Source organism: Rhipicephalus microplus, chromosome 6, assembly GCF_043290135.1.
Source record: "Rhipicephalus microplus isolate Deutch F79 chromosome 6, USDA_Rmic, whole genome shotgun sequence".
Classification (NCBI taxonomy): Eukaryota; Metazoa; Arthropoda; class Arachnida; order Ixodida; family Ixodidae; genus Rhipicephalus; species Rhipicephalus microplus.
The window spans coordinates 76,459,852-76,477,243 of record NC_134705.1 but is presented as its reverse complement, the minus strand read 5'-3'; the positions used below and the strand labels follow the sequence as shown (position 1 = coordinate 76,477,243).

General features: G+C 48.6%; 1 protein-coding gene across 2 annotated transcripts in view; it reads right to left on the bottom strand.

Moving 5' to 3' along the window:
• Window positions 1-495: 495 nt before the first annotated feature.
• The window catches only part of LOC119167583 (uncharacterized), a 92,625-nt gene continuing 75,728 nt past the window's right edge, over window positions 496-17,392 (bottom strand). For both annotated transcript variants that reach the window (XM_075866084.1, XM_075866085.1), the window contains 2 exons: window positions 2,502-2,609; window positions 496-580 (listed from right to left, as the gene is read on the bottom strand). In XM_075866084.1, coding sequence (XP_075722199.1) covers window positions 570-580; window positions 2,502-2,609 — 119 coding nt within the window. In that variant the 3' untranslated portion in view covers window positions 496-569. The remainder of the gene's footprint in view (window positions 581-2,501; window positions 2,610-17,392) is intronic.

The following is a 17,392-nucleotide window of genomic DNA, read 5'->3' as shown; positions in this document are numbered from 1 at the left end:
ACGACTGCCGATTTCCCTTGTTGAGTCAGTCCAGGGGTGCCACTTACGTGAAGCCGGGGCCAAAGGGGTGTGTTCCTTCTGCCGGGGGGGCCTTAAAGGTCCTATCACCCCGCGTCGGCTACACGCCCAGGATCCCCTTTTCCCCGGACACGGCACAGCCGCGCACGGCTAGGCGTAGGAGCTCGTCGAAACTCCCTCGTTAGTTCGGGTTCATTGTGTCGCTGCATCTATTATGCTCTCAAAGAAGAAATTTCGCGAACACTAAAAAGTAATCGCCTATATATGCGTGTAATATTATTAATGTGTTTTTCTTTGGCGCTTGGCTTGGGCGGCGTGGCCTGGTTAAGCGTATGCATGATTGCAGCTTCAGAATAAACCATAAGTTATACTTCAGCGCCCTTTGCGTGTTTGTTGATTTCTTCCCTTCTGTGGGCGCTGAAAATTTTATGAGATGTGACTTACAAATGTGAAAGGTATAATGAAGATCACGAAAGATATTTTTTCAATATGTTTATTGTAGAAAATTTTCCGCATGGGATGCCATTGCTTGGGGTGATGGAACAAACGCTTTAGCCTTTCACTGCAAAAGAGGACATAAGAAAGATAATATAGCTGTCACGACCTGTTATTCGTCAAATTATAACACTGCGACATACGATCGTTTCTGTGCGCCCCTATTGTCTTGGTTACTTTTCACAATGACCTCTTGCATGCTGTGTTAAAACCAACCCAATACAGGGCGACTAATGCATGTGGGATGTTGCTCCTTCTGTTTATTTTAATTTTTTAGTCTGCCATGGTTACTACGCTACAAATAAAACACAAAATAATGTCTCTTACGTCTTGCTCAGCTTTTCCTTCTGGATTGAGCACTGTAAGCCTATATGCAAGATGCAGACATTATTATCGCGATTTGTTTCATCAACTGCTGCGAAAGATAGGACATTACCTATGAACGCAACAAAATACTGCGTGCGTTATTTTTTAAATATTCTAATACTGTGGTCAAGAGAATACGGGAGCTTCTCGAAAAGGGGATGTGGAAAGATTAATGTCTGAAGGCAAGACCTGCACGCAATCATGTACTCTGCTCTCATGAACCGTATTACCATTTAGAGCACAGCTTGAAAGGACTTTTATTCGTGTCCTCCGTCATCAACTCAGCACAATCAAAATCGAGCTAATCGCACTAAAACAGAAAGATTACTAGGTATCCAATCCTGGAAGCAGTTAAAAACCTCGTTAAGTTGAGAGAGCTTCCGCAGGGGGGCATGGAAATATATTCCCACCCACAGATAAAAAAGAGAAATAGACTTTACATTAGTCCTAATTGTACAGTGCTCATGGACTGAAAGAGCCTGATTCCGAGCTAAAAAATTACATTCTCTCGTTTACATCATCTTGATTTTTGGTCATATTGGCGCAATTTCGACCTGAACGGTTAGGTCACAGCCGACATTATCTCTTGAGACCTCAGTGTTACTCTGTGCTGCGATTATATTGAGTAACGTCTCATGCCAGTCGTTTGATTTAAAAAAAATATTGTTTGGTGAATGCTGAGCACTCGACCAACATAGTCAGAGCGAGTGCCTTTTTGAAAACCACAAGTGCTGCATTAGGATAACTCCACGCTTAGGCGCACCCAATTCTCTTTCAGCAAAAAAAGTAATAACTCGTTATTGAACAGGCGAGAAGCTTAGGAGGCCATGGTACATGTTTCTAATCGTTGCGTAACCAATGTGATAAACCAATAATTTAAATGGACGCAAAATCACCACCTCTTTAGTGGGACATAAATACGCAACCGCTGACCATCAAGTACTCTGAATCGTAGCTTGTTAATCAGGTTCCTGCTGACACAAAAGACCATTTTTCTCCACTTCTATTCCTTTCAACTTATGTTATGAAATATGCAAAATTCTTGGTAGTCAAAGCAGTGCGTGCTGGCAGAATAATTTATTTCACAGCGTTGAATGAACTTTTGTGGAGCTATTATCACCAATGCCCTTTAGAACTTTTCTACATGTGTTCTAGTTTAGCATTGTTTCCACTTATGAAAATGCAAAAGTGATGCTGTAAACCTTTCTGTACTAATAAAAAAAGGAACATGTTGTTGTTTCGTATTAAAACACACTGTATAACCTGATCTTACTTCTGAATTTTTGAGGTTGGAAATTGACGTGGGAAGTTTGAAAAATACACATTTTTCATGCTATCACCATGAATGTCCATGACGGTTTGGGCGACCAGCATTAACAAAATGAGTACCAACAAACCAAGGCGTGTTATATTCAACGCATCTTCGCAAAAAAAAGCTGAGACGTTCTGTTGAATTCTAAAGACCATCGTTTCCAATAACTAAAACAAACAAAAAATTATGATGAAAGTTCCTGCAAACCTGTGCCACTGGCGACAGGTGTAGCCTGTGTATGTTGTCACCAACGCGCAGGAAAACAGTAAAACAAGCTCATAATACTCAATAAAAATATTATTGCACTCACCACAGGTGCACAGGCAAGTACCAAGGGTCGTCTTTCGGCAAGACGGCTTATAATCACGTCTATAGCAAATTTTCCACGGGAGTGTTGAAGGGTGGCAATTCCGGTCATCTACGAAGGCGTTCAAATAAAGTGTAGTTTTGTTACCCAAAACCATGTGGTAGTTTTCATTGAATTATGTGCACTTCTGGCTCCTTCTAACGTATGAAGCTTCCATCAAAACTATGCAAAAATACATCTGCGAACTTGATGTCAATTTTAAACCAAGCTATGGGGATAATTACACGGGCATTATACTCTTTTGTGAGGGCAAAATGCCTTGTACAAGAAAACAACATCCTGATAATTACTGAAAATATTAAATGGAACAGAAAGATGTTTTTAGGGTAATTTTGTGAATTCTTAGCGGGAACCGTGTGTATTTATCTCACCTGTACCGATGATTTGTAACACCATCAGCTTTGCACATATTGTAATTTTTTTTCATCAAGACGCTGAGAAATAAAAAAGTGGTATAGGAACAAGTACTGGCTTCTGGCGTGTATATGTGTAACTTTTTTTTAAAGAAAAGCTGATAGTGATAAATCAGAGGAGCCATTAGGACACGGTGTCCTAGAACACATCATTCTGCAATTTTTAATCTAGCTCTCAGAGTTCTAACTTAAAGGAGTTCTACTTCTCACAATCTTGCATTTATTCGCTGTGACACCCCTGTGTGTCCTACGTTTTGCTCTCTACAGCACCGAAGGCCAACCATGCACAAAGATTGGTGATATTTTGAGCCGCAGCCGACTGAGGAACATGACTTACGTATAACTGTTGTTAGTCATCTACTAAAAACATAAATTAGGGCACACTAATGCACCGACTAGAAAGACTTAAGTCCGGGCCATTATTCTGCCGGAAGAAAAATAAAGTTTTTTTATCCATAAATCACAGAGACAGTCTTTAATTTTTATGAGTTGAACTGTATACAGCGGTGACATCATTTGTAAATTGAACAAAAGACACTTCAAATCATCGTGATATTCAATTGCATGCAGTACGCTTCAGCTATTGCATTTGCACTGCGAATGCACGCGCAATCTGTTTTACACCTGCTCGCATCGAAAGTTAAAGACCTAGAAACGAATGACGGATCAGTTTCATGCCGCTCTTTACTTGCGTCATTCCTCGTATAGAAATTCTAACAGCCCTCTCTGCTGTTCTATCAGTGATGAGTGTGATGAGAGCTGGCTGTTTCAGCAGTGGTAGATTTCGTGCATATTAGCCGACGGCGCACAAAAACAGCAGTGCACATGACGACCCCTTAACTAATTCAGATAACTCGGACGACTGAGCTTCAGACCTATCAGCTGCGTTCTTGTGAGGCCTCCTCAGCTGAGTCAGATAATTATTTTTTACAAGCTGAAGAAGTATAAAGTCTAGAGCTATGTAAGCATGTCTAAAGCAAAGACACAGCCTTTTTTATATATTAGGTACCTGCATTGCCAAGAGGAATTATAGCAAGAAACGTACAATACATATAAATACTCACATAACAATGTATTCACAAACGATATAAATAAGGTCAATTGAAGAAAAATTGGGAGCCCCCAAGCTGCGCCTTTATGAGCCGAACGCGATAGTGATATTCGTTCATATAGGGCATGCTTCAGACACTTACTGCGTGAAATCTTTTCTACGTTGCTATGCGCCCAATACGTGACCTTGATGGTGCAGTACGGCGTGTGCCTTTTGTAGTGGCTGAGTGGCTTTAAGCTACCGAATCGTAATGATAATCTGATGTTCTGAACCCCGATGACAACGTAGGCTTTGTACAACGCATTACTGTGTCAAATTTTGATGTTGTATTGAGAATAATGTATACTGGACGTGTATGTTTATAAAGTATGAAAGTCCCCATCACTGTATTTCCAAGCAGAGAAAGTTAGTTTCACTCTATTCACAAGCAAAAGCGTGGCTGTATGGCAGAACACCTGCATGCTACGCAACCGACCCGGGCTGGAACTCCGCAGAAACCCGACTTTCTCATTCTTATTGCAATAGGTATTGTATGGACAATGCTGAATATATATATATATATATATATATATATATATATATATATATATATATATATATATATATATATATTGCGTGTGAGTGCGTGGCGTAAGCTACTAGCCACGAAGGAGCACCTCCTACAACGGTTGAAACAGCATGCTATTCATATGTAGTATTTGCCGCTGGCAATGTCGATCTCGAGGGAACTATCGTGTTTTCAGCATTACCAGCGAGATTAAGCATTGAGCACACGCCGTCAGATTATCACGACACGGCGACTCGCGGTCATGTGTTCATTCCCACGCGTACTTTGCCCCGCAGACGAGGTAAGTAGACGCTCACGCGTGTGCTCGCTTATCTCGTGGTAGGAAGAATTTCACGCCTTGGGCATTCCCCAGAACGATTCTGTTTTAGTTACCGGCCGTACAAAGGTCACTGCATTCACTGAATTCTCTGCACAGTCGCCCTTTGAGAAAAGGGTGCGCTTTTCAGACACAGCGAAGTAAGAACTCACATACTTATTCGCGTTCATCCGTACCTATGAGTACGTTCTGTGCGTCATTTTTGCGTGAGCATCGCGGGGTACGTTTAGATCTGCTAACCATTTTTCGCATGACTTTTCTATCGTGCTCAGTGCTTTGCCTTTGCGGCAAAGCTGTGACTTTTGTTTCTTTATTTGCATTGGAACGGGGTTTATTGGCACAAGTAGTGCTTGCACAGCAGGTCTATTGATGCGGGAACCGGGCGGCAGGAACCGACGCAGGATACACAACACTCGGGGCAACAGCTCGCGCTCGGCTCCTCTTGCTAAAGGCGTCACCCGCTGCGGCACATATTCTTCTTCCTCTCTACAATACCCCGGTGACGAAGACGAGCCATCCTGGCAAGTCAAGGTGATGATATTAGGAGTGGGTCGTGATATGGCTTGAGACGACTCACGTGGACAGTCTCACGACCAAGGCGTCGCCTGTCTGTAGATGGCGTGACCGGCTCGATCACGTATGTGACAGGAGATAGACGTTCGACGACGCGATAAGCACCGTGAAACTTGGGGGCAAACTTAGCGGACAGACCTGGGGAGTGGGAGGGCAGTCGAAGCCAGACAAGCGAGCCCACGGCAAAAGTCTCGACTTGCTGGTCGCGGTCGTGGCGGTCTTTTTCGAATGCTTGCTTGTTCGAGGTGAATGATCGGGCCAACTTACGACACTCTTCAGCGTGGTGAATATTTCAGAAAGAGGGCTGAACTCTGAGACGTCGGGACGATACGGCAAAATGGTGTCAAGTGTGGAGCATGGCTTACGCCCATATAGAAGAAAGAAAGGCGAGAAGCCTGTGGTTGACTGCGTCGCGGTGTTGTACGCATAGGTCACAAATGGGAGAATGACATCCCAGTTTGATTGGTCGGAATTGACATACATGGCGAGCATGTCTCCTAGCGTTCGGTTGAAGCGCTCAGTTAGACCGTTGGTCTGCGGGTGGTAGGCTGTAGAGGTGCGGTGCACCGTGCGGCATGCCTGAAGGAGTTGTACAACTTCGGATAAAAAGACACGCCCTCGATCACTTAGCAGTTCACGTGGTGCCCCGTGACGCAGTACGAAGCGTCGCAAAATGAAATTGGCTACGTCACGTGCACCAGCCGTAGGTAGTGGAGCTGTTTCAGCATACCTCATCAGATGGTCGACGGCGACAATGATCCATCGATTTCCAGTGGCAGTGTAAGGAAGGGGACCATATAGATCGATACCGACGCGGTCGAAAGGGTGCGCCGGACACGGTGGAGGATGTAATAATCCGGGTGAATGGGCAGCTGTCTTTCGGCGTTGGGATAATGAACAAGACCGAATGTATTTTCGTACAAAAGTGTACATACCACGCCAGTAGTAACGCTGGCAGATCCGCTTATATGTTTTTAACACACCAGCGTGAGCATGTTGTGGGTCGGCATGAAAATACGCACAGACATCAGATCGCATGTGGCGTGGTATAACCAAGAGCCATTTACGACCATCCGCGTGGTAGTTTCTGCGGTATAGTTGCGCGTCCCGTATCGCGAAAAGTGTGGCTTGGCGGCGAAGAGCGCGTGGGTACGCAGACGTTGGAGAGTCGGAAAGAATGTTAAGGAGAGATGTTATCCATGGGTCTTTCCGCTGTTCAGACGACATGCTTTTGACGGAAATGGGAGCGATGGAGAAGTTGGTGTCCGAATGCAGGTCTGCGGTGGATCTCACTGGTGATCGTGAGAGGGCGTCCGCATCAGAGTGTTTTCGTCCTGAGCGGTAGACGACACGAATGTCGAATTCTTGTAGTCGAAGAGCCCAACGTCCAAGGCGACCTGAACGATCTTTTAGCGACGCCAACCAACAAAGTGCATGGTGATCGGTCGCAACATCGAAACTCTGTCCGTACAAGTAAGGACGAAACTTGCTTAACGCCCAAACGATTGCGAGGCATTCTTTTTCAGTTACGGAGTAGCTTATCTCCGCTTTCGTGAGTGCGCTGCTTGCGTATGCGACGACGTACTCTGGAATACCTGGCTTTCGTTGCGCGAGTACTGCTCCCAGACCAACGCCACTGGCATCTGTGTGCACTTCAGCGGGGCACTTGGGTCGTAATGGCGTAGAATCGGTGGGGACGTTAGTAGGCGGCGCAGTGTAAGGAAAGCTTCGTCACATGCCGGGGTCCAGTTAGAAAGATTAGCTGGACCGTTCAGTAGTTGTGTAAGTGGGGCTACTATTGTTGCAAAGTTGTGGACGAAACGACGAAAATACGAGCACAAGCCGATGAAGCTCCTAAGTTCTTTGAGTGAAGTCGGCTTCGGAAAGTCTGCTACGGCTCGAAGTTTGTCTGAGTCAGGGGAAATTCCATCCTTTGTCACGACGTGACCAAGTATCGTAAGTTGGCGAGCCCCAAAGCGGCACTTCTTTAGGTTAAGCTGGAGGTTTGCCTTGGTAAGACACTGAAGAATGGTGCGCAGACGGTCGACGTGGGTAGGGAAATCAGGAGAAGATACAATAATATCATCGAGGTAACATAAGCATATCTGCCATTTAGGACCGCGTAAAATGCTGTTTATCATTCGCTCAAACGTTGCAGGTGCATTGCACAGACCAAATGGCGTAACCATGAATTCGTATAGGCCATCCGGCGTAACGAATGCTGTTTTGGGACGGTCACACTCTGCCATCGGAACCTGCCTGTAACCTGAACGTAAGTCCAGCGAAGAAAAGAATTCGGCACCTTGCAGGCAATCGATCAAGTCGTCGATGCGGGGAAGAGGGTATACATCTTTCCGGGTAATTTTGTTCAGTCGCCGGTAGTCGACACAAAATCTAATCGAACCGTCTTTTTCCTTCACTAGCACCGCAGGTGAAGACCAGGGGCTAGAAGATGGTTTGATGACGCCGCGCTGAAGCATATCATCCACGTGTTCTGCAATTACACTTCGTTCCTTGGGTGATACGCGGTAGGGGCGTTGCTGCAAAGGAGGGTGCGTTCCAGTGTAGATTGTGTGAGCGACGGTGTTAGTTTGACTCAGTGCCTTTTGAGGAAGGTCAAATGAATCTCGGAATTCATGAAGAAGGGTCATTAGCTGGTCCCGTTGATCCGGAGGAAGCTTGCTGTCGATGGAACAATTGAAGATATCCGAGGAGTAGTCATCCCGCGTGAAGAGAGGAGTAACGGCGTTCAGTTGAAGTTGCTGGCCAGGGTCGTGGGACTCAATAGGCACAATAACGTTGTCATCAACAGAATGAACATAGCCCAGTGTTTCGTGAGCTCTTAAGGTGAGAGGGCATGAGCTAGGATTGCAAACGACAATTCCGGAAGTATCCTGGTGAGGTGGCAGAACGGCGTATGGCAGAGACGTACCGTGGCGGCGACCGAAAACGTCAGATGGCGAGAACACAACGGTAGAGCCGGATAATTCAGTGCGATTGACGGGGACAACGATGGCACTAAGAGGAGGAGCATCAACGTCGGAAGCAACAAGAAGCTTGCCCAGGTGAGTGCACTCATTGTCGGTAGATGGCGCATCTGAAAACACAGATAATTCCACCTGCGCGCGAGTGCAGTCAATTACGGCGTGGTGGCGTGACAAAAAATCCCATCCAAGTATCACGTCGTGGGCACAAGTGGTCAACACAAGAAACTCGATGTGGTACAGGACGTCCTGAATGTTTACTCTCGTCGTACATGCTCCGACTGGTCGAAGTGGTTGCGCACTCGCGGTATTCAGCAAAACGTCGGAAGGCGGCGTCGTTACTTTTCGTATCGAACGGCAGTGTTTCTGACTCATCACAGATACTGCGGCACCCGTATCAACAAGCGCAAGAGTTCGTATACCTTCAACAAACACTTCCAGAACGTTCGTGGGGGACGGGCGAGGACTTGTACAATGCGCCGATTTCGCAGCTCGTGCCTCCGGAGCTGCGGCAGTCAGTTTTCCGTCTCTACAGGGTTCGGTCGGCGACGCAGAGGGGACGGAGAACGGTAGCGGCGTGGTGAGGATGAGCGACGGGGACCGAATGATCGGTAGTCGGCAGCAGGGCGGTGGTCTAGTTCGGTTGGTGACGGGTCGCGTTCCACTGATTGTCGGTCGCATTGACGTGGCAGTTCTCGTTGCGCGTTGTACGGGGCCGGTAAAGAGTAGTCGGAATACGTCGGAGGTGCAGCCGGACCCATTGCGAAGCGCCGGCGGCAGAAGCGCCCCACGTGACCTGGATATCCGCATGCGTAACAGATCGGGCGATTGTCAACTGTGCGCCAAGGGTTTCCGTTATAGCGCTGTTGTGTTGCTGGAAATGGCGTCGTTGATACTCGTACAGGCTGGGGAGTCGGCCCAAGCGGAGGTCGTGGTAGAGTAGCAGCAACAGCAGCATAAGTCAATGGCGCGGTGACGGGTGCTGTCTGAGAGACGGACGGCAATGCCTCAGAGACCTGCGCCTGTATTACCTGCCTGATGGCGGGCGCGAGACGCTCAGAAGAGGGTTCCGTTGCCGGTAGATACGACAGGCACGAAAGCTGTCGGGCCACCTCCTCGCGCACATATCGTTTGATTTCGGACATTATTGCGCTGTGGTCTCCACCCAGGCTCAATGCCGCGAGAGTTTCATCGGTAGCCGCTGGACGCCGTGTCATGACTCGTTGTTTGCGCAACTCCTCGAAGCTCTGGCAAAGAGTGGCGAGTTCGGACACGGTACGTGGGCCCTTGGCCAGCAGCATCTGGAAGGCGTCGTCGTCTATCCCCTTCAAAATATGTTTGATCTTGTCTGCCTCGATCATTAAAGGGTCAAGGCGCTTGCACAAGTCAAGCACATCCTCGATGTAGCTTGTGAAGCCTTCTCCTTGAAGCTGTGCGCGTCCCCGTAGGCGCTGTTCGGCACGGAGCTTGCGTACCTCGGGGCGACCGAACACATCGGTAATGCGTAGCCTAAAGGCACCACAAGTGGCAAAATCCGACTGGTGGTTGTTAAACCAGAGATTAGCCACCTCTTTCAGGTAGAAGGGTACATATTGCAGCTTCGAAGGGTCGTCCCACTTGTTGCTTGCGCCTAACTTTTCAAATGTCGACAGCCAATCTTCGACGTCTTGCTCATCAGTACCTTTGAAAAAAGGTGGATCGCGTACGCGTAGCGCAGTGGGAACGATGACCATCGGAGGCTGGGTCGTACTTTTCTGGATGGTTTCTTCAGCCATGTCTTGGATGGCAGGTAGTTTCCTGTTGCGGAGTTCCAGGTTGAGTTACCCCGCACCTCCACCACTCTGGAACGGGGTTTATTGGCACAAGTAGTGCTTGCACAGCAGGTCTATTGATGCGGGAACCGGGCGGCAGGAACCGACGCAGGATACACAACGCTCGGGGCAACAGCTCGCGCTCGGCTCCTCTTGCTAAAGGCGTCCCCCACTGCGGCACATATTCTTCTTCCGCTCTACAGCATCTTTTTTCAATTTTTTGGTCACGCAAAGATGCTAAACTTCGCGCTTGCGCAAGAGGAAGATTTTTTGCTCAGATCCAATAACACGGACGCCGACAGTTACGTTCTGTTTGGTTCTTTCCACTCGCCTCTCGCTTGTTGCGCGACATTTGCTGCTGCCGCCAAGGAAGCCGAAGACGAGAACTTTTCATCTGCTGGCACCTTGAGGAAACGACCGCTCCGACGTCGTCTGGATATAGAGACGTTTATTCGTTTCTCTTCTCTCCCTTCACTGTCCCTGCACCCCTGGTTTTATCCCCTGTCTCCCCATTCAACCACTCTTACAGTCCAATCATAACGCACCACTCTTACAGTCCAATCGGAACGCCCGGATGTGTCTCTCCTCGCCACAACCTCGAAGACCCACCGCCTCTTGCCCACTCATCGGTTCTCCGCCGTCGCTCAGGTTTCTTTAACACCGGTTCCCGGAATGGTCGACGACGGGCGTTGCCGGGTCGTGAAAAAGCGCCTCCGAGTAAGTTCCCGCGATGCCGGGCTGACAGGCCATCAATACAATTGGCCCGTGCGCCAATGCCGTTGCCTCCGCTGATTCTGATTGTCCGGCGGACGCGTACGTGTACCTTCCACGTGTACCTTTCACGTGTACCGGCCACCTGCAGCCTGGCTTGGTCTCCTGTGAGGCGCCATAATTGAACCCCTTGGGGCACGGAGTTGTCGCGTCCTTTGTGGCCAGCAGACAGTCATCGTCCCGCATTCCGGTGGCCCTGCTTCCTTGTTGGCGAGGGGTCGTCGGCCGCGGGGTGGGTAACATAAGGTATTCGGGGAACGCACGAAGTTCGAGCCCAAAACCTCCCTCCAACTGTGTTGCACTGTATCTATGACATGCGACACAAACACAACCACATATGCACACATGTTCACTGGCTCGACACGTGAGGCACCAACTGTCACTCGTACCTCGTTGACTCCGTCGCGCGCATGCGCTAACAAAGCATACACCCCCTTAACTCGCCTTCCCTTTTATGCGTAATCGTTAGGAGTCGCTAACCGCGACATTGCGTCGGCATTAGCGTTTAGACACCCCTTTTCGTGTTATATTTCCAGGTTATACTTAAGTAGTGCCAACGCCCAGCGTGTCAGCCTAGCGCTCTTCGGAGTGGTTAGAGTCAGAAATTTGAGTGGGTTATGATGGGTAATCACCTTGCTTTTAGCGCCAAACAGCCAAACATCCAACTTCCCCAGTGCCCAAATGATTGCATAAGCTTCATTTTCTATTTTGGCCCATCGGGTCTGAGCCGAGCTAAGCTTCTTACTCAGAAAAGCGATAGGGCGCTCCTTGCCCACCAGATCCTGCTGTGCCAGGCACGCACCAACGGCGTAATCGGATGCATCTGTGGCGAGGATAAAATTTTTCCCCGGGTCTGGTGCCTGCAACACGGACGCCTGCACTAGACAGTTTTTCACCTTGTCAAAAGCTTCCTGCGCCTCTGTATTCCAAGGTAATTTCTGCGAAATACGTCGGCCAGTTGGGTTAGTCAGAGGCATAACGACTTTGGAGTACTCGGGCACGTAGTCCCTATAATAGTTGGCTAGCCCTAAGAAACCACGAAGCTGTCCCTTTGTTTCGGGAGCCGGGATCTCCTTTATTACCCTGACCTTCTCGAGCCATAGTACTTGGTCCCCTGAGACAAACTGTTTGTCTGTGGCCCTCAAGTTACAGCGTCCTACGTACTCCTTCTGAGTGACTTCACTCTGTCGGGCGGCTCCTTCGCTAGCTTCTTCCAAAATACTTCGGAGCTTCGCAAGATATTCCGCTGCTGGCATACCCAATGATTCTGGCACTTCCCAGTCTCCTGAGCAAGTCCTTTTGAGAATGGATAGGGGCCCGTTCGGCATCCACCCGTACATGAGCTCGAACGGTGACCGCCCTGTAGTCGCATGTGGGACCTCACGATATGCCCATAACAAAAACGGAATCGTCCTATTCCACTCGCGTCCACGATCACTGACTATGTGAGAAAGCATTCTTTTGAAAGTGCCGTTCCAGCGCTCGACTAAGCCGTTGCTTCGCGGGTGATCGGGCGTGGAAAATCTCGGAGTTGCCCCAAGTCTTTGCAACATCTCCTGTGTCAACCTCGACGTAAAGTTGGTGCCCTTATCTGAGCAAATTGTCTCTGGCACCCCGTGTTGAGAAAATATCTGCAGTAACGCGTCACATGTAGCCTTTGCCGTTAGGGAACGGAGGCAAATCACCTCTGGCCATCTGGTATGTAAGTCTACGGCACAAAAAGCATAAAAAGCATAGCGGTGACCTGTAGCCGAAGGGGGTACCATGGGACCGATGCAGTCCATGTTTACTGTCTGAAGCAGCGCGCTGGGCCTGGCCAGGGGCTTTATCGAAACCCTATCTAACTGCCTCGTCGGAGATTTCACCCGACATTCATGGCACGACCTACAGTACTCCTTTACATCTCGCGACACCTGCGGCCAGTAAAATGAGCTTTTCAGTCGTTGTAGTGTTTTTCGCTCTCCTAAATGACCTACCCATAGTGAATCGTGAGCCATTTTCAGCACTTCTTTGTGCCTGTGGGATGGTAGCACTAGCTGTTTGCAGATGCGACCCGCGAGGTGGTCCTGATGATACAATAGCTCGTCTTGAGCGAGCATGCCATGCGTTCCGGCCTTTGCCTGCGCCCAAGCATCTCGCAAAGCCGGGTCTGCTTCCCGAGCCTCACGAAACTCCTGTCGTTTGCTTTTGACCGGCTCAGAACCTTCGCTGTTGCTCTCCGTGGTTATGACGCCTGCCATCGCCCGTTGCTCCTCGCATGCCTCATCTGACAGCTCTACTATAGCTTCGGTCTCCTCGACTGCTGAACACTCGTCTGACACTATGTCACGTTTAACCCTTTCCTCGAGAAGCTGTGCGTAATCGTTGAGCGTGATCAGCGCGTCGGTGCCGTCTAGCAGCTTATCTGTGATTGCACAAAACGCGGCCGACTGCACCGCCTTGGACATCACGTAAGGACTTCCTTCAGTAGCTATGAGCGGCACGTAAGCCAACTCAGCGGTTACCTGTTGTTCGAACGCTCCTGTCAACTTTATCTGCGAAACCGTACCATCGTACTGAGGTACCACTACCTTTCTGATGACGCTCACCTCCGCTCCTGAGTCTACCACGGCGTTTAATGATCGACCTGAGCTCTTAAGCGTTGAAGTTTCCAGTGAGGGTTGTTTCTGCTCTTTGCGCTGCCACAACTTGTCTGCCATTGCTATTTTTGACCCGAATGCAGAAGTCGTCACCCTCACGACCAATGGGCCATTTTCTTGTCCTGCTGGCCTAGTGCCTTGCCATGCACCTGAGCCCTTATGGGGCAATTCCTCGCAATGTGGTCGGCACCCTTACACTCAAAACATCGCTTTTTTCCTTTTCCGTCCGTGGGTGTATCTACCGCTGTTTTAGCTTTCTTTTGCCACTCCTCTACATTTGCCTTCTTTTGTGCTGCCTTGCACTTTTCGCTTTCCTCGAATCTCTCAGCGAGCCTAGCCACGCCACTGGGCAGCAAAAAGGACTCCTGTTGATTACATATGACATGCGCTCTCGCTTCCGGGCTCAAACATTCTTTCAAGCGATCCGCGATGACTACCTGCTTAAGTTCCTCGAACGTGCCTACCTTTGAACTCTGGACATAATAGTCGAAATAATTCTCAAGGCGTACGGCAAACTGATTCCAAGACTCCCTTTCTTCCTTTTTCGATCCCGCAAACAACCTCTTGTACTCGGCCGACGAAAGCCTGAGACCCTCCAAAATGCTTGACTTAAGCTTAACATAAGCTTTGCGCTCCTCTACTGTAAGCCTGCACAGCAGCCCGCGTGCCCTTTCACTCAACTGTGGCAAAACTAGCCCGGCCCACCATTTGCTCGGAACTTCATACGACTCGAGCGTTGCCTCAACATCCTCGAACCACATTGGCGCAAGCGCCTCTTGGTTCGGCATTGGTGCCAGTACACTCTTTAACAAGCTTGCGAATTTCAGTCGCCTGTCTTCCTCTGACCTTCCACCAAGCGCTACGCTGTCATCGCCCTCGTTGGACTCTGCCCCATTACGGGCTCGTAGCCGCTGGCTTTCCAGCATCAAACGCTGCTTTTCCGTTTCCGCCTCAGCAATTTTTAATTTAAGCTGGAGCAGCGCTAGCTGCTGTTCCGACGCCGTATCTGACGTGACACTACCATGACCCCTCGTGCCGCTGTCGGCTACTCCGAACGCCTGCAAGTTTTCTGCCCCGTCCCCGTTCATTTCCGAGTTGTCCCTTTCTCTGTCTCGCAAGTTGTAAACCTGACGCGCGCCTAACGTACGCGTTGAAACATGTATGTACGTGTCACCGGCAAGACCTACGCCAGCCATCACTTCAAGCAAATCTTTCAGCACTCACCGCAGCACCCATGTTAGCGCTGTTAAACCTGTGACGCCATCTGTGCGCAGCGCTGCTGCTTCTCATCCCCTCAGGATTCTTCTCTTTGGCCAGATAGTCCATTTTTTTCTATCTGTCATACTAATCACTTCTTCATATTTGCCAATGGCAATACGGACTGCTCTGCTCTGTACTTTTTTTTTCAAATTTATCAATGAGTTTCTTCGCATAGGGTTCAAGCAGACGCCCGCTGTTTCAAACGTCTCAAATTCTGGCTGGCGCAGCCCCTTCGTGTAAGCGATGACGCCTTTGTATTGCGAAAAGACTTCCAGCCACTAACTACTCGGGATCGGCGCTGGCGCGTCTTCCCTGCACCTGAGCCGAAAAGGGGCGCGCACGTGTTCAGGGAAAATAACCAAAGGGAATGCGTGTGCCCCGAAAATAGTTTGACTGTTTCGGCAGTTCATGTTGAACCGGCGAAGAGCGAGGTCATTGGTGTCATGAGTCTCACGTAGGCTGCTAGCAAGGAGTATTCAACGTAACGAAATTGAGTCGTCTGACACCGCAATCACACGTATCGTCTACCTGAGCTGGCGAGACCATCAGGGGCACGCCGTCAACTCCCCTCCACGCACCACGGCACTATATAGTTCATATGAAAATTCCTGTTCAGTTTTTTTTTCAAGTCGTTTTATTATAGACAGCTTAAAATAATTGTAGTTTTGTGGTCTACGTCATACGGGCAGTGGCGATGCAGGAGCTCGATCTTACAATTTTCTGTTGTACGTCCTGTAGTTTCTTCATGTCAAGTTATTTTATTAGTACACAGTGCTGTGGACATATGTGCCTGTTGTGTTATTTCAGAGCATTGTTTTTTGTAGCTGTTCTTTTCACCGTCCGTACCTTTCGTTTTCCTTTTAGTTGAATTTTGTTAACTTTTTGTGGTACCCCCGTTGTAATTACACGCGTTACTCTACACTACACGCGTAATCCAGTAAGGTCGATAGGTCTACACAAAAATTTGAAATGTACCACTTTGACGCCTTTCAGGCATCGCAGGCTTAAACGTAGAGTGGCAGGCTGCGACTCTGCCACAAGCCACTGTTAGATCGGCGGGGCCTCTTCCAAAGTGTGTGATACACGCATAGTCGAGTATACTACGGAAATCTGTAAATTTAAGTGCTCTCTGTGTGTCTGTGGCAAGCCACTAAAGTTCCCTTTCCGAAAACTCCGTGCATCTATAGGTATGTTTTTAGGTTCAGTGCAGTGTCTTTGCACCTCCAATGCGCAGTAAAAACTCCACCTAAATATTTGTATTCTATGGCTTCCTGCACAGTGGAATTTGTAACTGTGTAACGATCGCAGTCATGCGAGGGCTCCTTGGTAAAGGCGACGTGGACATTTTTGTCACACTCAATGACATTCCTCATTTTTCACACCATGTGGCAATCGAATACAAATCGTTTTGCAGTGCCTGTTTGGCCTAGTTGCTATTGATACCCCTATATACCTCAAAATCGTACGCAAATATTCTTAATTATCATGTGATAGTCGTAGTGATGTCGGTAATCAATAACTAAAACAAAAGGAGTCCTAAGACTGACCCCTGTCATACCCCCGAGGTCACAGAAAGATATTTAAAGGAGCAACCGTAGTATGACGGCAGACATTGTCACCTCACAGGGCAGGCATATGCGCGTCCAACCACACAGATAACCGTAAAGACCGGGCCAGACATAGCGTGGCGTGAGAAAACACTGAACTCGAGTGCCTGGGTGGTAAGTGTGGCGCAAAGAGTGAAAAACGGCGCGAGCTAATACACACCTCGAGTTCAGCATATGGAGAAGCTGCTCATGCTGTCAAATTTATGTTGCATACGCGCCAAGTAAAGCGTACGACAACAGTTTCAGTTTAACGTACTTTGATGCATTTCACTAAAATAGATAGCTGGTGGACGAGATACAAGGATACCTAATGCTTATCAGCGCCACCGCCGTAAGACGTATGCTAGTCCCACTATTGTGATATTAGTAATAACGTAACCTCTGGGATCTGCACGAAACACGACTGCCAGGTTTAGGGCTACCCTCGTACAAGTCAGCGGAGCGAAAAAACAGCGCGTAACACAGGACAGGGAAAATACGGACGAAGCGCTGACCACGTCTTCACTGTCCTGTGTTACGCGCAGTTTTTTCGTTTCGTTGATAATGTACCAACTAATCCAAATAATCACTTTAGTACAAGTCAGGCCGTGGCGTTCGCTGTGTAGATTTTCAGCATCGTTCCTGGGTGCACTGAATGCGCACGTTGACCTTTGCTGTTTTGAAGTTCAATGCGTAATGTAAGAACGGCCGTGAGAACGGCCTCTTATCGGGCATGGCTGCACTGAATTGACCCAAGCGTTCTATGCAGCGCTGCTGCGGAAGACGCTTTACGTACCCCACAGCAAGTGGTTGCGTTCCAGGTACTCATGACCTTACGCTGTACTACCAGATTATTTAAGGA